This window comes from Erythrolamprus reginae, chromosome 4 (assembly GCF_031021105.1).
Source record: "Erythrolamprus reginae isolate rEryReg1 chromosome 4, rEryReg1.hap1, whole genome shotgun sequence".
Classification (NCBI taxonomy): Eukaryota; Metazoa; Chordata; class Lepidosauria; order Squamata; family Dipsadidae; genus Erythrolamprus; species Erythrolamprus reginae.
The window spans coordinates 96,981,219-97,006,555 of NC_091953.1; the positions used below are offsets into that span (position 1 = coordinate 96,981,219).

At 36.9% G+C, this 25,337-nt stretch overlaps 3 protein-coding genes across 4 annotated transcripts; 2 read left to right on the plus strand and 1 right to left on the minus strand.

The window, feature by feature from the left end:
* The first annotated feature begins 22 nt into the window (after positions 1-22).
* On the plus strand, positions 23-23,667 carry MRPL30 (mitochondrial ribosomal protein L30). 2 transcript variants are annotated; one of them, XM_070750986.1, is made up of 6 exons: positions 23-128; positions 730-807; positions 1,708-1,854; positions 3,908-3,981; positions 4,070-4,212; positions 22,723-23,667. In XM_070750986.1, the coding sequence occupies exons 1-5, from the start codon at positions 93-95 to the stop codon at positions 4,209-4,211; spliced, it is 477 nt and encodes a 158-aa protein (XP_070607087.1). In that variant the 5' UTR covers positions 23-92; the 3' UTR covers position 4,212; positions 22,723-23,667. The 2 variants fall into 2 exon arrangements, with proteins under 2 accessions (XP_070607087.1, XP_070607086.1); XM_070750985.1 differs by lacking the exon at positions 22,723-23,667 and having other exon boundaries at positions 4,070-5,428.
* LYG2 (lysozyme g2) lies at positions 4,420-16,078 on the minus strand. The gene is made up of 5 exons (XM_070750984.1): positions 16,025-16,078; positions 11,762-11,848; positions 10,344-10,540; positions 8,966-9,104; positions 4,420-8,448 (listed from the first exon to the last, which is right to left on the minus strand). The coding sequence occupies exons 1-5, from the start codon at positions 16,029-16,031 to the stop codon at positions 8,315-8,317; spliced, it is 564 nt and encodes a 187-aa protein (XP_070607085.1). The 5' UTR covers positions 16,032-16,078; the 3' UTR covers positions 4,420-8,314.
* LOC139167155 (claudin-34-like) lies at positions 22,651-23,433 on the plus strand. Its single transcript, XM_070751577.1, has one exon. The coding sequence runs from the start codon at positions 22,651-22,653 to the stop codon at positions 23,431-23,433; it is 783 nt and encodes a 260-aa protein (XP_070607678.1).
* Positions 23,668-25,337: the final 1,670 nt, after the last annotated feature.

Below are 25,337 nucleotides of genomic sequence, written 5' to 3' on the forward strand. Positions count from 1 at the left end.
AAAGCTTAAGGAAGACCTGTGGCTCCAGAGGAGGAGGCGTCACGCGCGTGATTGGGATCACTTCTCGCGAGAAGTAGATTCGCCCGTGAAGGATGGCAGCCTGGAGATGTTCTGTGTCCGCTTGGCAGGTGAGAAGCCTGGAAAGGATTAAAAGCTGTGAGTGGGTGTAGTATAGTTAACACAAACCAAAATTAGTTGTGTTATTAGGGAGAGAATTGCAGGAGTTGCAGAAATCCCTTTATTGTTGCGGAAAGTCCTTGGCGGAGCTGAATAAAAGCATAGCGGTAGTCCTTAAATGTGTTTTTTTAATTAGAAGCCCAGATTCTGAGGGAAATTGATGCCTTGGAGACTTAGCAAGCGTTCGTGTACTTTTTGCTTGATAAACTATTTATACTTTCCAATTTAGCTGATTTAAATGTACGTGAATGACTGGTATAAATCCAATCAATCAAACAAACAAACAAACAAATAAGAAATAAACCAGAAACAAACAAACAAATAAATAAATAATGAAAGAAAGAAAGAAAGAAAGAAATAATAAATAAAGAGAAAGAAAGAAAGATGTGCTTCCGGTGAACCTGTGATGCTTTTAGTTTTCCAGGAATAGAAAAGGATAGCTTCTTAGTACAGTAGAGCTAATATACATGTACGTGCATTTTGTCATGATTGATTTATTTGAAACTTTGATATATTTGACTGTTGTTTTCGCCTTTGCTTCTTATGCTGCAGAATCTGACAAAAAATGAACTGATCCCTTGGAGAATATGGATTAGGCAGAAATTTACAAAATGTCGGATTCCAGAATCAGTAAGCCTTGGGTTAAAAAAATAAAACATTACAGCAGTGGTTCTCAACCTGGGGGGTCGTGACCCCTTTGGGGATCGAACAACCGTTTCACAGGGGTCTCCTAAGACCATAGGAAAAAACAAATTTCCCAGGGTGTTAGGAACTAAAGCTTCTATTCTGGTGCCTTGGAACATATTTTTACAATCAGACCAATCAGACATTTAAAGCTCTGTTGGGAGAATTGGCGCTAGACGTATGATTGGGGTCACCACAACATGAGGAACTGTATTAAGGGGTCGCAGCATTAGAAAGTTTGAGAATCACTGCATTGCAGTTACAAATTAAAATGAAATTACAAATAAAAATGGTCAAGGTATGTTCTTTACCACATAAAATGTGTTGTTAAAATATGATTGCACCTTTCTAGTTTTAAAATTGAATTATGTAGTTCTGAATTGGTCAAGAGTTTAACTTGCCTTTGTTTCTGATGTACCTGGCTACAGAAACCATATTTTATTTCACCTAGTTTCTTACTAATTAATACATCTTCTTTGTAGCTTCCTTGTCTGCAGGGGTAACTGGTGATTTTTAAAAAAATGACTCACTCTATCTTAATCCCAAATTTGACCCTTGCTGTAGTCACTTCAATTACATGTAACCCAATTTATTAGCCAGTAAACTCCAGTAAATAATAAATTGTGATAGAAAAGGAGGAAAAACTACTAGTTTAAACATAGCTAAATACAACTTTAAAACATGTCTTTGATATCTGGAGTGAAACAAGGGCAATACTGTAGCTGTTTAAAAATGTTTATTTGGGCATCTTTGTCCAATGATTAATGTGAAGATGAACCCTGGAAATCATTAAGAACTGATTTTACTTGTTGGATTGGTTAATGATGAGAGTTTTACTTCTTTTAGGTATTTCAACCACAACCTGGTGATCATGAAAAATATGGTGGTAATCCAGAAGAGCCTCATAAACTACATCTTATCACCAGGATCAGAAGTGGAGTAAGGCGTCCTTATTGGGAGAAAGAATTGCTTTTAGAGTTTGGATTAAAAAAAGTATGTAAACTAATATACATGTTCAGAGATTTTTTCCACACCTCTAATACTCCTTTATAAATTTCAGCCGTATGAATCTATTCAAAAGTTGTCCTTGTGGAGCTAATTTGACAAAATGGTTGTCTGTGCCTAGATTTTGAGATATTTGGCCACATGCTAAAATAATTTATGCTGGAACAGCTCCATGTCACAAATTACCGTATACTGACTTAAACATTTCAGTTCATTTTCATTGTAATGCAGATGGTTGGTATCAAAAGAAAAAGAGACTTGATTTGCAATTGCCTAATGAGTCCAAATAGCCACAGTGTTTATTTGGCAACAGTATAGAAATAATCTGCTTCTAATTCTTTTTTTTTACTTTTCAGTGTAATAACTGAAACTTCTTGTAGGTTTGATAGAAAAGAGTATTTGTAGCTCAGGGTTGACCTGTGGGGTCCTTGGTGTTCTCTGAATTTGATTGCTTTCCTGCAGATGTTTCATTACTGAACTAGGTAACATCATCATGCTATGCAATCATTATAGTTTCCCTCAAATCCAACTGCATACTTCTGGGCCCTGACTACTTGTTAGCACCTACTGAACTCAACATTAGCTACTTCTAAGTAAACTATTATTTTGAGTTGTTTAAGGCAAATTTTGTCATCAGGCTGGGTGATTTTCACCTCATGTAGCAGTTTGGAAAGAACAGTAAACTATACTAAAAGTAGATCCATTGAAAATAGCATTATTAGTTGGGGATAATTGCATCCTGCCAATTACAACGTTCTGTCAATGCCAAATGGTTCACATGAGGATTTCCTTCTATCTTAGGCTTTAAGATACCTTTGTACAACCACTTCAAATCTTTACTTTTGCTTTCATGGAAGCATTTTGATGTCTGTGTTAGAACTGGCAATATCAGGGGTTTACCATTTTAAAATGCAGTACTACTGGCATCTCAGAAATGTATTTTCTTAAGCTAAGCTATGAAGGCAATCTCCACAAGTTTTAAGAAGCTGTTGCTCTTATGTGTCTACCTGGTTACTGAATTAAGTGTAACATGAAACTAAGTAGAATTGACGTGCTTTTGTTCTTGAAAGATTATAACAGGTGGGGAAGAGAGTGAACAAAATGTGTTCTATACAAACGGTTTCTGAAAATAAGCTTTATACCTATGTCACCATGGTTACAAATGACAGACATAACACAGGCTTTCATTCCTCCTTTATCTTTAGGAATCTGGTCACATCACCATTGACGCAAAGAGTTGAGTGGCATACAGATTTAATAATAAATAAGACCAAATCTGGCAGCATTCATTTTGTTGGCATTATCTTACATTAAAGAGAAGAAAAGAAAATTTTATGTTCTTATTTACAGGCTTACCTTTCTCTTCATGAAATGTGTACTATAATTGAGAAGCACTTCTCTAGCATATAAAATAATTAAGGAATGGATTATAAGAATCAGGACAGTATTGAGAGCAGTCTGCCTGATGGATGCACAGAGGCAGAGTAACTAATATCAGACTTCTTAACAATTCCCTTCTTTCCATATTATTCTCCACTGCTGAATCAGAATAGAAATAGAAGTCTGCCTCTTTAAGCAATTATATTTACGGCTAAGGCCTTGAATGTCTTAACAAATTTTAACCTTACAGGCAGTTCTTGTTTAATGACTCCCTTGTGTAATAACGATCATTCAAGTTATGTTGGTGATTAAAAAGTAACTTTATAACCAGTCCTCGCATTTACAACTGTTGCACGTCTGTACAGCAAAGGAAAGCTGAAGTAAGATCATAATCCCAATCGCAATTTTGGTTAGCAACCACTTCCCTTTCTTGATCCCAATTGTGGCCACGAAAGGAAAACTACTTTTAATATTAAACTGTAGTAGAAATCAATTTAAGGGATCATAAAATTAAGTTTTATTGTTACTGAATATTTAGCGTCTTCAGTGATTTAATATTTATTAAAATCTAAACAAACGTGTTACTATAGCTGTTCTCATAAATTCACTTCTGTGATGCATTGGAAACTGAGTTGTCTAATCAGCTTTGTATCACCTACAGAGATTTGAACCAGTGGTGGTTAAAAACATCCCTTCTGTGAATGCAAAACTGAAAGTCATTAAACACCTAATCAGGTTGGTAATTCTTCTCATCAGCAATTTTTTTCAAATTGCTTTATTGTAAAAACACTAATAAGTTGTCTCCCCCCCTTTTTTATTATAGAATAAAACCATTAAAACTGCCTTATGGAATTCCAACTGAAGACGAAATACCTGATAGCTATCTTAACAAAGACACAGGTGAACTGATAGTTTGTCGCCATCTAAAAGAAGTGGAAAAGAACACATCTAATTCCTCAGAATAATGTATTGATACTTTATATAATAAATGTAATATTAAGTTGAGAATTGTATTACTGTAATTGCCCCTAGAGGCATAATATGTATGTTCATTTTTAGAACAATTTCTTTAGACTTAACTGCCCTGTTATAAAATTACTGTATTTTACAGAGTATAAGATTCACCAGAGGATAAGATGCAACTTTTGGAGGAGGAAAATAGGGAAAAAATCTATCTATCTATTCATCTGGCTAGCATCCTTAATATTGTCAGCTTCAGCATATTATTTTATCCCCTGGTTAGGGCTGAAAGAAAACTTCTTCAGAGGGAGTAGCAAATGAAATCAAGCTTGTAAAGACTTATGGCTGGAAAAAACCATCTTTGGAGAGAGTAGCAATGAAAACAAGATTGCAAGCCGGGAGGAATGGCTGGGGAAAAAAGCTTTGAAAAAGCGACATTCAGAGTATAAGACATACCCAAATATTCAGCCTCTTTTGGGGGGAGGGGAAAGGTGCACCTTATACTTCAAAAAATTCAGCAGACAGCATTATTACTAAGAAGATAAAATAATTTATGTAGTATTTGGGCATAATTTCTACTTAAAGTGTTTGGCAGTTGTAAATGTGATAATATAAATGATAGCAAATGCAGCAGCAGCTTTTGAGATATATTTTGGTATCTATAAAGTTTACAAAAGATTGTAACTATCATAATACAGTGATATTTTGTCTTACGAACCCCTCGTCATACGAACTTTTCGAGATACGAACCCGGGGTTTAAGATTTTTTTGCCTCTTCCGAATTATTTTCACCCTACCTGCCGCCGCCGCTGGGATGCCCCGCCTCCGGACTTCCATTGCCAGCCGAAGCGTCCGTTTTCGCACTGGTGGGGTTTCCCGTGGAGGGGAGCCTCAGGGGAATTCCACCAGTGCTAAAACAGGCGCTTCGGCTGGCAAAAGGGGTGAATTTTGGGCTTGCACACATTAATCGCTTTTTCATTGATTCCTATGGGAAACATTGTTTCGTCTTACAAACTTTTCACCTTAAGAACCTCGTCCTGGAACCCATTTAGTTCATAAGACAAGGTAGCACTGTACTAAACTGAATTTCTGTGACTATTAGTTAAACTAATTTTATCTGCTTCACTGGCCACTGTTATTCAGGTGAAAGTTGATTTTAAGGTATGCAATTGTGAATAACGTATAAAAATGCAGTGTTTCATAATAAATTGTCATCATCAGGCAGATACAGTCAATGGTCAGTTAATTATAAATAGGCCACATGTTTGGCCAATTTTCATTTCTCCCGACCCCCCCCCCCCCAAATAATTATGAGTTCATTCCAGTATGATATGATTTTGATTGTTTGAGGATCTCCCTTTTGTAACTGACCTTCAAGACTTAGCCGGCAACCAGATTTGCTCCTACTATAATTCTTCAGGTAGACTTATTTTTATATTTTGTTTCATGTCAGCAATTCACTTGAAAATATTTATATCTGTTCTCCTACCCCCCTTCATTTGGGGATGTTTTCCATTTTCATACAGAAGTCTTCTTAAATAATGTTTATGGATGGTATTCTTGTACTCTGGCATGTACCAAATTTTACTTATCCCATTTTTGTTTGGTAAATATTTCAGCTGAACTGTTTTGTTTGGAAAATCCCCATATGTTTAAAGAGGTCTGATTCTTCACAATTTTTATTATTATTTATTTATTGGACTTTTATGCTGCCCCTCTCCGAGGACTCAGGCGGCTTACAATATATAATGAACAATATACAATATCTTAGATCAAATTAATTGATTTAAAAGTCTAAAAATCCAAAAAAAACCCCATAAAAAACAGTATTTCCATTCACTCGGCATTTTCTCAACACATTTGTGGGCTGGGGAGGCAAGAATCTAATGGCCCCAGGCCTGGCGGCATAAATGAGTCTTAAGTTGGAAGGTGAGGAGGGTGGGGGCAGTACGAATTTCCCGGGGAAGCTGATTCCAGAGGGCCGGGACCCCACAGAGAAGGCTGTCCCCCTAGGTCCCTCCAAGTGACATTGTCTAATTGACAGAACAAGGAGAAGGACGACTCTGTGGGAACTAACCATAATTTTGTGTAATTTTTTTGTTTTATGGAAAATATGAATGCATTTGCTTCCTGGATAATTTATATACTGTTTCTCTGCTAGAAAATCCATACTTAAAAAAGCTTTTAAGCTATTAAAATTAAGGCATGAATGAAGATCTATTTAGAAACTGATTACACATATTTTCAGGTCTATACTTTCCCCACCCCCCCAGTACATATACAATTAAATAGTCCAAAAATAATGTAGCAAATTTCTGATTACACAAATTTTAAATCTCTTACCAGATCTAGTGTATTGTTTTAAATTAAATTATTATTCCCTTCTGTATTAGTTCTATGAATCAATCAGTAACGATTTATTGATCACATCAGGGAAAACTGTTATATGTTGAATATACATTTATCCAGTCTATGTAGATAATGGAAATTGTCTATTACTAAAACATTTACTTTGGATTATTATTATTATTATTAATAGGATTTGTATGCTGCCCCTCTCCGAGGACTTGGGGCGACTCACAACATACATAAAAAACATAGCAATACATCTAATCCAATCAATATAATTAAAAGCCTTAAAAATACTAGAACACTTTAAAACATTATCATTCACTCAATCAAACACAGCGAAAACACTCACTGGTCAGGGGGAAGATCTAATGACCCCAGGCCTGGCGGCAAAGATGAGTCTTCATATTTTTTCGGAGGGTGAGGGCAGTGCGAATCTCTGGAGGGAGCTGATTCCAGAGGGCCGGGGCCCCCACAGAGAAGGCTCTTCCCCTAGGTCCCGCCAGCCCGCATTGTCTGGCTGATGAGACCCTGAGGAGACCAACTCTGTGGGACCTGACAAGACGCTGGGATTTGTGCGGCAAAAGGAGGTGTCAGAGGTAATCTGGTCCTATGCCAGATATCTGGCTGATTCTTTTTTCCAATCCAAGATGATTTGAGCAATTCTGTTTAACAAGTTAATATGTTTGTGATGCTAATTTACTTTCAGGAACTTTGATTTTATTTCCAGTGTAATGTTATGGGCTCACGGAATTCAGGCTAGTTTGTAGATACAATTTATGTGGACTGCAAACAGCGAAGCAACATTAGAAAAGTTGCAAGCTAGCTTACAATCTAGTCAATTGATTTGAAATAATGTAGATAGTGATTCCATGAAGAAGTCTATTTTGATTGTCTCCCCAAAGCAGTATTCCCTAAAGATTTCTATTTATTCCCAGAATTTCAAAACTAGGCCTTTCAGGTTTCCCAGCTTGGCTTAGAGAGCCTGTGGGAATATAAATTCCTATGCACATATAGGCCTCTACAGATGAAATATTTTAGAAGTGTTTTTCTTTGTGGCTTAGTCCATAGTTGTCACGTTCTTTTGTACATTCATTCTGCGGTTTTACCTTGTTCTAAGTGATGATTGAAAATATCACATCTTTCCCCAGTTCGCCACTAAGGATTACTCACACTGAATGTTATAGTGTAGACTAGTGATGGCAAACCTTTTTTCCCTCGGGTGCTGAAGGCGCGTGTACACACACTATCGTGCTTGTGCAAGTGCCCATACTCATAATTCAATGAATGGGGATGGCAAAAATTGCCTCCCCTGCACCCCCAGAGGCTCTCTGGAGGCCAGAAACAGCTCATTTCCAAACTTCTGCTGGCCCGTTTTTCACACACACCAGGCTCCAGAGGCGTGCTGGAGCTGAGCTAGGGCAACGGCTCATTTTCCGGCAGATATGGCTCTGTGTGGCACCTGTGGCACCTGTGCTATAGGTTCAACATCACTGGTGTAGACAATTCCTTTTGATTTTCTTACACAGACCTAAAAGGATATAACAGTGGGGTGGAACAAAGAGTAGGAAAAAAGAAAGTCCCATTATGGGAAAACAAGCTTGCTTGCATGGTATGATTGCGACCATAAAATAGCAATGTAGCTTTATTTTCTGCAGAAATTGGCATAATTTTATTTTTATAGAATTTAGTAAATGGATCTTGTTAATGTTATAAAATTTGGGTAAGGCTGAAATGACAGCATATTTGTTTTAGACTTTTAATATCCATTTGTTTTGTAAAACTTGGCTCTTGCAACGACATCATTGGAATAGTCATTGTTTGCAGTGCCTATATCCATTCGCTCATAGCTTTGGACATTTTTAGGTCCTGCATTGTAGGCTGAAATTCCACCTATTTTAAAAGTGAAAGGACAAATAGAAAATAAAAGTTAATGTAGTAGGCATTCCTCAAATGCTAAGACAATTTATAAATTGAATTTAGATTGGATTAACCATGGGGAATTCAGATTCACTTAACAAGAGTGTCTAAGTGAACAATTGCACTTAACAGCTGTGACAAGAAAGGTCATAAATTGAGGCAAAACTCAATCGTCTTGCTTAAAAATAAAAATTTGGGGCTCAATTGTGGTTGTAAATCAATGTCACCTGTACTAGGTGAAAAATAAAATAATAGAAAAAGGATTGGTTGGCAACAAAAATTATTCTATTATAAATGAATTCTAGAGATATATACGTATTTCCTTTCTAAAGATACAGTATAATCTTTGGTTGGGAATTTTCCATTTCCTTCTCCAAACCAGAGAACCATTATCACATGGTATTAAAATTGAGTCATATTGAAAAATGATATGAAGGATCCGGACATCAAACAGATTCTGTGTAGATTTTAGTATAATTATGTTTCATACCTTTGAGCTGCTGTTCCTTTGTCCATGATGGAAATTTTTTTTTAATCTCTTCTATCATGCCTCTGAGAATGAGAGTCCCCTGATTAATGTGTTCCTCACTATCCCAGGTGCCAATTGGTTCATGATGCCTTCTATCCACCTGAAAAATAATGAAATGCTTCAGATTATTTTGTAATCATTATTGCTATGATTATGTTATGCCGGGATGGTTAAATTGCATTACAAAGCTAATAATTAAAAAAATACAGATTAGTTCCAAAGAGATGTACAATCAGAACATGAGAAAGATACTATAAAGAGGGGGGTGGAGAGTGTATTTAGGGAGAAATGGAAAAACTTTCCATTATATAAGGTTGTATTTTAGAATCATAGAATCATAGATTTGGAATGGACCTCCAGGGTCATCGGATCCAATCCCCTGCTCAATGCAGGATTCACTAAACCATCCCAGAAAGATGACTGTCCAGTCTCTGTTTGAAGACCTCCAGTGAAGGTGAGCTCACTACCTCCTGTGGCAAACTGTTCCACTGGTTTATCACCCTTACCGTTAGAAAGTTTTTTCTGATATCTAATCTAAATCTACTCCCTTGCAGTTTCATTCCATTGTTTCTAGTCCTTCCATGTGCTAATGAGAACAATGCTGATCCCTCTGCTCTGTGACAGCCCATCAGATATTTGTAGACATCTATGAAGTCTCCTCAGTCTTCTCCTTTGCAGACTAAACATCCCTAGATCCTTTAACCATTCCTCATAGGGCATGGTTTCCAGACCACTCACCATCCTTGTAACTCTCCCTTGAACTTGCTCTAGTTTATCAATGTTCTTTTTAAATTGGGCCCCCCAGAACTGAACACAGTATTCCAAGTATGGTCGTACCAAAGTACTGTAGAGAGCAATAATTACTTCATGTGAACGGGATTCTATGCTCCTCTTGATACATCCCAAGATTGTGTTTGCCTTTTTTACAGCTGCTTCACACTGTTGACTCATGTTTAATCTGTGATCTACCAATACACCCAGGTCCTTCTCATCTGTGCTGCTGTTCAGACATATTCCTCCCATTCTATATGTGCTCTTTTCATTATTTTTGTCCAGATGTAGGATCTTGCATTTCTCTCTGTTAAATACCATTCTGTTAGTTTCAGCCCATTGTTCAAGCTTGTCTAGAGCTTTTTGAATCCTATCTCTATCTTGTTTAGTATTAGCAACAGCACCTAGCTTTGTGTCATCAGCAAATTTGATAAGTTTTCCTTCAATTCCTTCATCTAGATTATTTATAAATATAATTACATTTTATAATTACTGCAGCATAAGCTTTGCTTAGAGTTGTTGAACATTGGGCACACTGTATTTCCTAATGTATAGCACGAGTCTTTACCTGCATTAATCCAAATCCATTTCCATGGTCACCCCAACCATCTTTTAGGATAGTTCCAGCATGTGATTCTCGAGATATTATACCAGCAATCATAGGTGCATCAATATTTGTTTTTTCGCTGACACGCTTAATCTTCATTTTATATTTCTCTAGATTGTTTAGATCTCGCCTTGCAATTATTTTTGAAGCCTCAACCCCTTGCAGAGGAAAAACAAACAAACAAACACAAGAAATTTGCTTCTGATTAAAAAAATAACAGTTGGAAATAAACTGAACAGAACAGCTATTCTTATGTTTAAGGATGTGATCAAATAGGAAGCCCATCTGCATTATAATGGTCAATGTGTCACTCATGGCTACGATTGATGGTTTCATCAGTAACTGTTAAATATTCCAGTTTCTGGAAATGTAAAGTGCTTCATGGACATAGCCATTGCTTTCTTCAATCCCCCCCCCCCCCCGTTTTTCAATTAAATCCACATTTCCAGCAATGTTCCATTTAAACATCTGAATTAACTACAATGGAAGCTGCTCATTTTTGAAAGTAAAGTAAATGCTGCCACCTAGATGAGCATCAAAGAGCCTACAACTGATGATGTTACCTAGATGGGTAATGAAACAACCAAACCTAGAGAGGGTCAAAGACAACATGGCCAATTTAGTGTAATGGTTATGTTAGAAACTGGAATAGTTCTAGTCTTGCCTTAGTCATCAAATCAGGTGGATAATTTTACACATTGAACCAGATGGGTGACCACGAAGTCACTTTTAGCCTTAGAAAGAAGGCAATGGCAAACCACTTCCAAATTCTTGCCCAGAAAACTGCAGGTGTTTTTGAGTTTAAAAAAATAACTTGAAGGCACACAAACAGCAAAAGAGCCTCAAATATGTATTAAATTTATTATGTAAGTGGAGAAAAAAACAGGAAGTAGGACATAGAAATCAAAATAATACGTTTACAGAAAGGACAACAGGCAGTGAGTGGTTCTTATGACAAAAGCAAGGGCGGGAGAAAAATGTTAAAGGAAAGAATAAAAACAAGAAAAAAAGCAAGCAAAAGTAATGTTCAGAAATGATAACAAAGACCACAGAATGGCCCACAATGAAGAAGTAAGATTAAATGCCAAAGAAAAGTTCTCTCAATTCTCATTCCTAAGAGGAGACAGAAACCCTTACTTGTTTGAAGAATATGTTGATGTAGGGATATAATTGTGCAGTTATATATATTGCTAAAAAGCAAATCTAATCGCTGTGTTTAGGCTATTTGTATAGTAGCAATAAACATCTATATTTTTCCAAAGAAGAAAAGAAGAATCTACATTCTGTTAAGTGTTAAGACTTAACACTTTGAACAGAAAAGAGAAAGAACATCAATGTTAACAACATTATAAGTATATTCAGATGTAGGTTAATCTTACCCCCAAACTCCAAGCCTTCTTGTTTTCCAGTTTCAAGAGAAGCTCCAGTGGTATCCACATCCATTATGTTACCATAATAAGAATGACCTGTTACAGGGGCATCAAATTATTGTCTGGTCACACAATGTACAAGGCAATCTATTGCAAAGGAATTCTGTTTTGCTTTATCTAAAGCTGACAATAATCATCCTAATGTCCTGATCTAAATGTGTGTGTGTATGTATACACACACAAACACTCACATACCCGTGTTTCCCCAAAAATAAGCTGCTGTCTTACATTTTTTTGAATCCTGAAATAATTGCTTGGCCTTATTGCCGTGGGTTTATTATCGGGATGTTTTATTTTGGGGAAAATGGCATATATGAGGTATCTACACTATTAAAACTCTTGTGTCTGTAACCTTTAACTCGGTGAAATTAAGCAATATCAGAGATGGGTTCCTCCCGGTTAAGACCAATTTGTCTGAAATGGTAGCAACGTGAAATCACATTCACCATCATCCGGCTGAAGTTTTAAGCTTCACGCTGTTGTAAATATGGAATGTTTGCAACTGCCATTTCTTCCTTGTATATAGTGTTAGGGGTGGAGATTTGGTTTGAATGTAGCAAATAGATTGGGTGACTATGTTTTAGTGATTTGATTGATTGGTGGAATCACAATTACTTGAAGGATTGACATGGTGATTATTATGAAATGTTTTTTTGTTTAAGGCTGGTTTCCAAATCTCTGGTAGGCGGGACGTATCATCCCTTTTGTTCATGCAGAGGGGGTGTTTCTCAATCTCTATAGTTTCCAAAGTAATTCTTCTATATAAATTTTCTGTTTTGGAAAGTAATTTAGTTTTTTCAAAGTCAATTTTGTGCCCTGTTTTTTTAATGTGCTGGACAAGGGAGGAAGTCTTTTCTTCTTTTTTAACTGCATTCTTATGTTCTGCAATGCGTGCGCTCACTCTTCGATTGGTTTGTCCAATGTATGTGGTTGCACATGTTTTGCAAGGGATTTCATAGATTCCTTGGTGTTCTAGTTGGATTTTATCTTTTGGGTTCCTTAGGATGTTAGATATTTTTTGGTTAGTGACAAATGAAGTTTTGATATTATGTTTGTGCAGAATTTTACTAATTTTGTCTGTGGTGCCCTTGATGTAAGGGAGGAGGGTGGTGCCATTATCCTGTTCTTGGTCTTGATTTTTGGGGGGTGTCTCTTTTTTGATTAGGTTTGTGATTGTTTTCCTTTCGAATCCATTAGAAATTAATACATCTTTGAGTTTGTTCAATTCAGTTTTTAAGTGCTCATGGTCAGCTAGGCGTTTGGTTCTGGTGATGAGAGTTTTGGCTACTGAGGTGATCTGTGCGGGGTGGTGGTGGGAGTGTGCATTTAAATAACGGTTGGTATGGGTTTTCTTTTGGTAGATGGTGTGTCCTAGGGTGCCATTGGGTTTTTTATAGATTAGTACATCCAGAAAGGGAAGTTGATCATTGGCTTCTGTTTCCATAGTAAATTGTATTTTGGGGTGTAGGCTATTGAGATGTGTGAGGAAATTGTCTAGTTTTTCCCTTCCATGTGGCCAAATTACAAAAGTATCATCAACATATCTCAGCCAAAGTTTAGGTTTGTGTTTAGATTGCTCTAATGCATTATTTTCAAAATATTCCATATAGAGGTTGGCGATGACAGGTGAGAGGGGCGATCCCATGGGGGCTCCCTCTATCTGTTTATATCTTTGTTCATTATAGATGAAGTATGTATTAGTCAGACAGTGGTTGGTTAGATCTAAGATATATTTGGGGGGCTTGTAGGTTTTGTTTTTTAATTATTTGTATAAAGTGGAATGAATTTTGTACATATGAGGTGATAGTTTCTGTATAGGGTTGAAGATATTTGGCTAAAAATTTGGCAAGATTTTGTAGAGGGGAGCCTATGGAGCTGACTATTGGCCTGAGAGGTATTCCTTCTTTGTGTATTTTTGGAAGGCCATAGAGTTTTGGACATATGGAAGATTTTTCTCTGGGGATGATTCTTTGTTGGATTTCTTCCCTGATGGGAGAGGCTTTTATTTTGGATTTGGTGGTTTTTTCTAGGTAGGTGGTAGGATCTGTGTTTAGAAGTTTGTAGGCAGGGTTTTGTAGTAGGATGGAATTTTTTTTTTCTTTGTAGTGTGATGTGTTCATCACTACTGTGGAGTTTCCTTTATCGGCTGGGAGGATGATTATATCGTTGTCTTTCTTCAAATTGATAAGTGCATCTCGTTCCTCCTTTTGTATGTTGCTTCTAGGTGGTTTGCTGGAGCAGAGAATATTAGTGACTTCAAGTCTGATTTTGTTGGCTTCATCTGGGTTGATTTTATTTAGGGTAGTTTCAACTCCACATATGATGTTTTCAGTTGGAATGCGTTTGGGGGCTATTGCAAAATTGAATCCTTTTGAAAGAACATTGGTTTCTGTAGTGGTGAGGGTCCTGTCTGATATGTTATGTACTGTTTTTGTCATAAGTTGTTGTGGAGGGCTGGGTTTCTGCTGTTTTTCTAGTTTGTGGAGTTTTTTGTTATGTGTGTCTGTCTTGTATTGGGTTTCTGTTTCAGCTCTCCAGATTGATATTTGTTTGAATTTATCCCAGAGTATAGGGTGCATTTTGCTGCTGAGTTTAAGGTGAAGAGAGAGTAGACTTTTGTTGATTTCATCAAGTATGAATCTTTTCTTGTGGAGTTAATTTATAATTAGGGCTAATTCAGTTCTATTTAGGATCCTCTCAATGGCTGGGGTTTTTGGGTGGAATTTTAGTTGGAAGTATTTGGGAATTATTCTTTTGTCCCTGCAGTTGCGTAGGAATGTGAGATCACATAAGATGGAGGCTTTTCTGACTATATATGGCACTTATATGGTACAACAGTATACTCCCGCTATTGCAGCTTCCAGCCACCAGAGGAACTACAGTTTGTGCACTATAGTGGAGACTGTAATGGCGGTGAGACAGCAGCAGACTGTGTCTGCTGTACTGGATGGTACAAAGCGATGGAAGGGGCCAGCAGGGGACGCCACATTATTACCGAACCGCTATGAACAGCTTTGAATGGTACCATATGTTTTTCCACCGTACCGTATGCAAACTTGACTACGCCTTATTTTCGGGGGGTGCCTTATATTAGCAAATTCTGCAAAACCTCTGACATGTCTTACTTTCGGGGTACGTCTTATTTTCAGGGAAACGTTATATATATTATTTTTTCCCGGATTTTTTTTCTTCTGAGCATGCGCAGAAGCTGAGTTTCTGGCACTGCACATGCGTCACCATCTTGTTTATGGCTTTTTTTGTTTTTAAAAAAAGGGGGGTTTGGCACTGCACATGCGCGTATGTGCACAGCCACACAGTGCGGAAAGAAGTGAACCGGCAGCGCAGTAAGTTAGAACCCTCCCCTGGGCAAAATAGAACAAAACCTTTTGAATCAAGGTGCCTCAAATGGGTTAACTTGCAAGATTTGTGGCCCATGACTCCCATGGAATTGAAATTGGGCAAATTTTATAAAACTTGTCATAAAAGTTATCATAAAGTATTTTATCCTATACTGTAATACAAAATGTCACAAAACATTTCCTGTGATCAATTGCTGACGTTCGAGTTCAACATGGACTATTTTCAAGGCAGAAACATCTCTGAATAGCTCCCTGAATTTCTAAACGCTTTTCAAGTAGCACATTAGAAGCTTTGTGATTGTTTAAAACATTAAGACATCTAGTAAAGAAATACAGTAACCGAAACAACGATCTAAAATGTCACAGGTTGTCTAACTTCAAATTTAAGCATACACCAGTTATGTAGAAGAATGCTGCTGAAAACATTACTGTAATGCTATCTCCCCCAATAAGCTGAACAGCATGACTCAATTTCACCCTCTTGATGGGGAAATCATGGATGTTGGAGTACTGAAAGCTGCAATAAAAAAATCCTTTTCTATAAATTGAATCAATTTCCAACCCAGTAAGAGAGATATGCTACTGCTCCCAGTTTGCTATGGTTGCTAGGAATCATAACACTGCACTCTAAAATTAAGAAGAATGGGCTGGGGAGAAGAACTTGAAAGAAGGAAGCAAAATAATTAATGCTCCACTAGGCTCAAAATTAACCATTAATGTAAACAACTTTATAAATACTTTCGGCAAAATTAGATCACAACATTTAGCCCACAAATGACTAATCCTTTCCTAACCCTCACCCTGACCACCGCCTACCACCCATTACAGATTTTATAATAAATAAAATAAATACCTTCCATGATTCTCTGTTGTCTGCAGTCACTTTCAATACTGTGTTGAACAAAGAAAGGAAGGGCTTGTAATTTCACTTTCAAAAATAATTTCCGTTAGCTGACGAAACAGGATTTTGATTGCAACACTTGGGAAATACCAGTAACTACATTTCAGGAAAGTACCATATTATGGTTGGTTTTCTTGGGATAATAGCAAAACATATTAATTGTACATATTTTTAGTTGCACATTTTTTTTGTTAAAGGGACTTGTGAATATTTAATTATTTGGAAAATTATTCTGAAAATGGATAGTATTCTATTTGAAACTTTGTCTGGAAATAAGTTTGGCTTATGCCAATTATTATGTAATGATTGTTTTAAGGATTTTTCCAGGTTTCAAACTGAATTTGACCTTCTCAAAGCACAGTGGCAGAATTTTAAATTTTGCTATGTTTTAATGTATGAACTCTATCCTTTGGCCACTTCAAAGGCACCTGAAGTGTTCTCCTGTGGAATTTATGACAAAAGTAAAACTTACATATCTTTATATTTTGTAGACATAATTCTGGCAAAGTTTCCTCAGAGCATTCAAAAACATGGATCACCTTACAGTATTTATAGTACATTTAGAATCTGAATTTTGTTAGGTTAGTTAATGACTGGAGGTTTGGGGGAACAGAACACAGATCTAATCTGAACCATGTCTACAGTAACTACAATACAGCACATGAAAACAGCTGCATAAAAACCTTCAATAATGATATGAAAACATACCGCAGCTCAAAAAAGCAAAATTTATTTATTTATCTGCACAACATATTTATTAAGAACAACTATCCTAAGGTGACCAGACATTCCGCTTTAGGCGGGACAGTCCCGCTTTTGAACAATTTGTCCCGCATTGTTTTTTTAAAAATCCCAATTTTTTAAAAATGTGATGTCTGGTCACCTTAGCTTTGGAGAATATAACGTACGGCGATTTACTCTTTCTCTCACTCACTCTCTTTCTATCTCTCCCTCTTTGTATCTCTCATTCTTTCCTTCCACCCACCCATTCAACTTCTCCTTCCTTCCTTCCCTCCCTCCCTCTCTCCCTCCGTTCCTTCCTTCCTTTCTCTTTCTCTCCCCCCTCTTTCTTTTTCCCTCCCTCCCAAACTCCCCACCCCCTGGCTTTCCTCCTCCTCCTTGCCGCCACCAAACGCTCAGCAGCAGAGTGGATGGGAGATTCGGGAGCTTATTATATAGACCGGTAAAATATCATACGCTGCCGCGGGCCGGATAAATGGCTTCAGCGGGCCGCATCTGGCCCACGGGCCGCAGTTTGGGGACCGCTGCTCTAAAGCCACCGAGGTTGAGGAAAAAGACGACATGAGAGAACGCGAGAAACCCCACGTGACTTTTCCTTTCTCCCCTGCCTCCTCAGAGATGCCCCTCACCCTTCTGCTCATCCCCCCACCTCCTCAAAGAAGATGCTCCTCGTCCCCCACCAGCCCTCCTGCTCGTCCACACAGGGGCCCTGAGTCTCCCTGTGGATGCCACTGAAGCCGCCACCCTCTTCAGGAAGCGGCCTTGCATCATCTGGGCCAGGAGGAACCACACCCCTGCTCGCGGCCACTGTCAAAGGTATTTTTATACCCACCCACCCACGAACAGTTGTCTGTCCCCACCCCCCACCCTGGCAATGGTGTCCCACTTTAGCTAAATTATAATCTGGTCACTTTAAGCTACCCACATTCCTTTCATCAAAGTGTATAATATATTCTGTTCTGAAGTATATTGTCTCTGGTATGACATCCATGGAATATCCTGAACCTTGGTAATTATTCCAACGTGAGGAGTTAGATACAAAGAACTGAAAGACACTGAGGACCACCACAAGGACATAAGAAATAGGTCAGAACTTGCCAGATTACTCCAGCTACTAGGCATGACTATAAAAGATAAAGGAGTCCCTGCAGATTTTACTCAGCTAGTCATAATCAATTTTGGGGGTAGGTGGGTTTATCCATGACAAAATTGCCGTAATAACTTGTCATGGCTGACTCACCACAGCCAACTTACAACGGGACAAAAGTACCACTAATATTAAAGGAATTGTGGAATAGAATCATTTGAAAAGATACAAAAGGATGGCCAGAATGACATGTGAATGACAAAAATTTAAATAAATTTTAATTTAAATAATTTAACTGAATTGTTAAATTGTCCTAAACGAGTTGGCCATTGGTTGTGGCAAGTTGTCCCATTCCGCTTCGGGTGGAAATGGGTTTTGTCACATTCAGTACTTCAATTTTTTTGCTCTTGTCTCAGGTACAGTTAATTGAAAATGTGTAAAGCTGTATTTATTATTATTTTAAATGCTATAGGTCTATTTCCCAATGGAAGGATATTTTTGTTCCCAGCTCTTAAATTTTAGATCCTGTTAAGAGAAATCCTAGCTTCAGATTTTGAGCTCAATAATCCAGGCCAGGGGTATCAAATTCAATTTCATTGAGGGCCTCATCAGAGTTGTGTTAGACATCAGAGGCTCTGTGTATGTATGTGACTGTAGCCCATGACTATGACATAATACATGTGAACAAATTAACTTAACAACTAATGTGGGCAGCCTCCTGCCCATGCTGTTTTATCCTTCCTGGTGAGCTTAATCTACCTCTTATTAATTGAATGTATGACTGAACCCATCCATGCAATCCTATACAACTAATCTAGGACTAGTTCAAAATCTAGGGAGACATAAAACATTTTAGGATTTAATACTCAGAGTATTATTTTAATGCAATGTAATTGAACACTACAAACCAAAATTATTAAATATTAATATTATTAACCTTTTAAGTCAGTTAAGTTTGGTAACTATTCTGGAAACAGTAGTTTATAAAATTTGCCACGTGCCCTAACTAAAAACTATGCTTATCTAGGTGACCCACATTCAAACCTGTCTTCCCAGTAGTTGAAAGTCATATTTCACTTATTTTTCTCCCATTGCCCTGTATCCGTCATGTGGCTATCCTCACTAACGTCTCTCATGTTCTCTTTTTGTGATTTGAAAAAGTAGCACGTCCATGGCTTACATCCAATGTTTGAAGAAAGCAAACAAAAGCATAAATGTGATTCCAAAACTTGCCATGACTTACTTGTGGGATGAGAGGAAGAGAGAGAGAGAGTGAGAGAGCAAGAAAGAAAGAGAGAGAGAGGAGAAAAGCGGAAGGAAGAGAGTGAGAGAGAATGAGGAAGAGGAAGAAAGCAAGAGAGAGAGAGAGAGAAAGCAAGAGAGAGAGGAGTGGAAGGAAGAGAGAGAAATGATAGAATAAAGGTGAGAAAAAAAGAGAAATGAGAAAATGATTGAGGCAGAGAATGACAGGAAAGAGAGAGAAACAGAGAGAGAGAAGTGACTTGATTTAAAGCATATGGTAAAAGCACTTAAATAATAACAGAGAAAAAAACCCCAGCCCTCACTTGTTTCTATTTATAGTTATGTTTTTGGATTTGCTGGTTGTTCTAGTTTTAATAGTAATAGATTTTGGCTTTGTTTTATTATTAATTTCTTTTAATTAAAAAGAAGGGATTCATTCATTCATTCATTCATTCATTCATTCATTCATTTATACTTCTATGCCGCCCAGCCCAGACACTATACTTTTCCGCCCACCCTGGAAAAAAATTAGAGGGAACATTGCAAGTATACATACCGTGTTTCCCTGAAAATAAGAACCGATTTTATTTTCTTTTGGGCCCCAAAATAAGCACTAAGAGTATGTCCTATTATTTGCTTTCATATTTTTCTATTTTATTCTATAACAAAAAAAATGTTTTAGAAAAAGTGTTAGCATATTTGACTAGATTAGGCCCTCTTTTTTGACCTTCCCAAAGGAATTTTTTGATTCCATGTGATATCCTTTTCTATCTCACATATTAATTCATCCTTACATTCATTTTTTTCATATTATAAGCAATACAAATACTGTCTTCCTTTTATTAAAAATGTTTGTTATGAGTAATAATTTAGAATATTTTTTATACAATATAGAAACAGAAATCAAAATATGGTCTTTTCTGAAGCTCTGTAAGAATGAAGAGCTTGTAAAAAGCACACTGCATCTTTAAAATCTTACAGTGTGAAGCTACTAGAAGCTACTAGTTAATGCAGCTAAAGCTACATTTCTAATAGTAAAAGAGCAAAAGAGTTCATATATATTTTAAATATTTTATTTTAAATCTGTTCTAAACATTTCAACTGAAACCGTTGAGTTTCCCAGGGCAACAGGAATGTTTGCTCCAAAGAATGACTTGTAAAAACTGTAGTCTTGTTTGAATTCTTTTAGTCTAGTCCAGACAGATTTCAGCAAGGCTGGTTTTGAGGTGGTTTGTGAGGTGGTTCGTGAGGTTGTTTTTGAGTTGAAGCGTGACCAGGTTGTTATATTTTTTAATCTCATGTATTTTTCCATATTTTTAATAACTCGTGAATTTTAATAACTGGTGATCATATTTTTAATAACTCGGGAATAATTTGTGAATTGTAATAACTCGTGAATCAATGCAACTGAAATACAAAACTCAGAATTTAGAAGAAGAGATAGAATTGTTTGAGCTATTGATCAAAAAGATAGCTACATAGAAATGAAAGCTAAAAAGTGAGGGTGCAATTGGTATCCTTAGTATTCTTTGGGGATATCGTAAATGTACTTGTGACTTCTCTATAATGATGTCATTCAAGTTTGCCTCAAAAGGTCAATGATGTAATCTGATGGGAGTCATGTTCCTTATGGATTGTTCTAATCTATTGGTACCCCGTAGTGAAATCTGGATTACTATGCAAATCTGAAAATATTATCTATGTCTCAACTTCTAGATCTGTCCAATCTGAAACCAGGAAATGTGAATACATCAACTGGTTTTACTTTCCTTGTCAGGTCTTCGATGTCCTTTACATAATTAATTCACGGAAATTACATTAGATATAAGATTTCATGGAGGAACTGCTGTGAAAATGTCATTTCCCCAAATGATTAGGGTTAACCTAGTTGATGTGATTGTGAGTTGCTACAATAGGCGATAAAAAGATTTTACTCAGTTAATGGCTACCTAGGTTAGTGGATATACAAGAATAAATGTGCCATTTGTTAATTATGAAGTTGTGTCCGACCCATCACGATCTCATGGACAATGTTCCTCCAGGTCTTCCTGTTCTCTTCCATCCTCTGGAGTCCATTTAAGCTTATGCCTACTGCTTCAGTGACTGCATGCAGCCATCTCATTCTCTGTCACCCCCTTCTTCTTTTGCTCTCAATCTTTCCCAGCATTAGGCTCTTCTCCAGTGAGTCCTTCCTTCTCATTAGGTGGCCAAAGTATTTGAGTCAGTACAAAATAACAAACAAAAATTACATTCTTTGCTTTAGGTTAAAAAGAAAAGTGCCATCATTTTTCTGATAAGAGAGCTGATACCTTCATCTCCAAAGCATCTTCCCTGGAGTCTTGTATTTCCTGTTTTTCTGTCTATCTTACTCGGAGGAGTTCCTCTGCAATTGGTAAGCACGTTTTACTCATCAAGGCAAGCCAGTGATCATTCCAACTCTATGACATTTACATTGCTGACTTTTTGCCTATCATGGTTTGTCAAATGAGCATTTATTTAGCACTTTTAGTAATGTTAACAAGCTCTGGACTAGATTAGCTATTTACTATTTATGATATTAACTGTAATAACATTACTAGTTAGCTTTCTACTTTCTGCCCTATCTAAAAAACACCCCCCACACACACACACATTTTCTTTTAACAACAACAAATTACTTTCATGATAAAGTAGAAAGTATCATCCAGAAGTATCAATCAGAGGCAGGATCTTGGAAGTGATTCTGAATTTCCAGTAACAATTCCAGTGATAACCTCCCTCCCTCCACAGGCAAAAACAAAGGAAATAAATTGCATGATAATTTTATTTTTTTACAATAGAATGTTAACTGATACTCCTCTTTCTCTGCTCTCCCTCTCCACCACCCCTTTCTCACTGACACACACACAAACACACAGACACACACACACATGGAGAGGGAGGGAGGGAGAAAAAGAAAGAGAGAGAGGACCGATTAAAACCAGGAAGTCCACCACAGAAAGATTTTACATTTTTCCTTGAGTCAATAAAATTAATAACCAGGTCAACTTAGCAAAGATGGTCTAAAACCTGGAATTATTTCAGTACTAAGGAAATAGTCTAAATTACAGTGCACCATTCAGGCAGTTAGCCCTACATACAGTATTCCCCATTCTAAAATATTTGAAAGAAATAAAGCTGTAAAATTAGGATATAATTGAGAATGTAATAAGTTTTCCTGGAGGAATAGGAGTTAATATTAATAATAGAATTTCTTTTTGACCACCAATGTGTAATTTTGTTCTATGAATCAATATTGTGACTCTGTTTAAGATTTTCATACATTTGATATTTTTAATTTGATTTGATTTAATTCTGAGTGCTTATAATAGAAAGGCTAGTATGATTCATACAACAATGTAACAATTAGATTTTTTTTTTAAAGAAGCTATTCTAAAACACAGAAATAGATATTTAAATGTTATAAGTTACATCCAGTTAATGCTAATTCAAGTTAATGAATATCTATGATAGTATAGAAATAACTGCAATGGTAGAGATTAGAAATGTGATAAATGAGAGTAAAAGTATTGAAGAATTACAACAATTCATATCTTTTCAGCACTCTGTGCTTTTGTGTGAACGTTCTAAAATGCTGCCTGCATTCAGAACTGCGGAGGAAGTACTAAAGGAGAGAATGTATATCCTGGAACTGATTGGATTTGTAGCAGGAACTATGGGATGCATCTTCTTGCCAATTGCAATACAGAACCCGGACTGGAGGATGTGGTTCAATGAAAAAAGTAGCCATTATGCAGCTGGTGTCACTCAGTTGGGAATATGGAAGATCTGCTTTCCTCCGAATTCAAAGGACTTTGAATCGTTGGAATGTTGTCATGGATTTGATCTGTTTGAAGAATTCTTCCCATTAGAAATGAAGGTTGCTCAGGTCTTAATGTTCACTGGCTCTTTTTTCGCATTTGTGGGGTTGTTGTTGGCATTTCTAATTCCATGGAACAGTTATTTTCGACAATATGTCAAGACTATATTTCTGCCTTTTATGGGAGGCAACTTTTTTTTGATTTCTAGCATCTGTGTCTTTGTTCCCATTACCTGGAATGTCTATTCTATACTTAAAGATGAAACCATTTCATTTCCCCCTTCTTATCATTTGCCTGCAAAGCCCATTTCACAAAGAATTGGGGGTGCTGTTTACTTGGGCTATATGTCAAGTGGTCTGTTATTGGTGAGTGGGTTTTCCGTTTTATTTCATGTGGCTCAGAGGACAAAATTGTCAAATATATTTAGATCACGTAGAGTTTTACCTGTATAAAAGGGAATCATCTTTTTAATTTTTAAAGACACTTTTAAGAAGATGCTCAAAGATGTTAGTATTTGGATAGGACAATTTTGTTTTAAAATTATATTTTGCCGTTTGACATAATGTAGTTAGAATTGTTAAGATTTGTTCACTTTCTTCAAATTTTTAAAAAACTGTCTTAGTGTTTTATGTATTGAGTATGTATGCACTTAAATTATAGTTATTTTTAATAAAAAGAAATAAAAATAATGAGCACAAATTCTTTCAAAGGAAAGCGTTAATTTCCATTTGTATATCTCACATAAGAATAATGTAATAATTACATACTACTTAGGAAAAAAGAAAGCATGAAATAATAATAGTTAACCACAAGATGGTAGTCTAGGGCAGTGTTTCCCAACCATGGCTACTTGAAGATATCTGGACTTCAACTCCCAGAATTCCCCAACCAGAAACAGACAATAGGGAGAAAACACAACTGCTTAACATTATTTGCAGCAGTATTCACGCGAAAATAAATGATAACTCAACCTACCAAAAAAAGCTACTGTAAAAGAGAAACCAGAAATAAAAATTAAAATAAGCATGAAAATGGCAAGTGAACAGCTATCTGACTTTGAGGAATATAAATCACTAGGACCTGACTGATTACATCCCAGAGTTCTAAAGGAACTGGCAGATGTTATCTCACAATCATTGTACTTTCAAAAATCCTGGAGCCCAGGGGAAGTACCTGAGCATTGGGAACGGGCTGATGGGGTTCCCATCTTCAAGAAGGGGTAAAAAAAACACACCCAGGAAACTACAGATCAATTAGTTTAACATCAATACTTGGAAAGATTCTGGAAAAGATAATAAAAAAAACAGATCTGCAAACGAAGGAAACGAAGCAAATAAACTTATAAAGAGTAGAGAGCGTAGGTTTTTAAAACAGATCATGTCAAACCAATCTAATTTTATTCTATTAGCATACCAGGGAAATGCTGTGGACATAGTATACTTAGATTTCAGTAAGGCATTTGACAAAGGAGACCAGAATCTACTTCTTGGTAAGCTAGAAAAATGTGGAATAGGTAACATCATCACCAGATAGATTTGTAGCTGGCTGACAAACTGTACTCAACAAGTCGTCCTTCATAGTAGTACATCCACATGGGAAGAAGTAGCAGTGGGGTACCACAAGGTTCCATCTGAGGCCCAGCACTCTTTGATAGCTTTATAAATGATTTAGATGAGGGAATAGAAGGGGAACTCATCAAATGCTACTAAACTGGCAGGAATAGCCAACGCCTCAGAAGACAAACTCGGGATCCAAAAATATCTTGACAAACGTGAACAATGGGCCTTATCCAAGAAAATGAATTTTAATGTGGAGAAAAGCAAAACTTTACATTTAGGCATGTAAATCCAAAGGTATAAGTACAGATTAGGCAAGTCGTAGCTCAAAAACAATTCCTGTGAGAGAGGCCTTTGAATTCTAGTGGACTTAAATACGAGCCAGCAATGTATTAGTGCTGCTTTACAAAAACCTAATAAGACCACACCAGGAATATTTCAACCAATATATGGGTCTGGCTAGTCAAAATAAGAATTAGGGATGACATGATAGCAATATTTCAGCATTTGAGGAGCTGCCACAAAGAAGAGAAATTCTTCTCCAAAGCACCAGAGGGCAGGACAAGAAATAATGGTTGGGATCTGATCAAAGAGAGAAGCAACCTGGAATGAAGGAAAAACTTCCTAACAGTGAGGACTAGTATTAGGTTCCTTACTGGTACAGGCCACACTGTGCACCAGTACTAACAACAGCGATGTGCATGCAGTTCCAGGTGACCCGGTAGGCAGGCAAACACATCCTGGTGAGATTTTGTTTCTGTTCATGCACAGAAGCAAAATCTTGTTGGGATGCGCCCGCT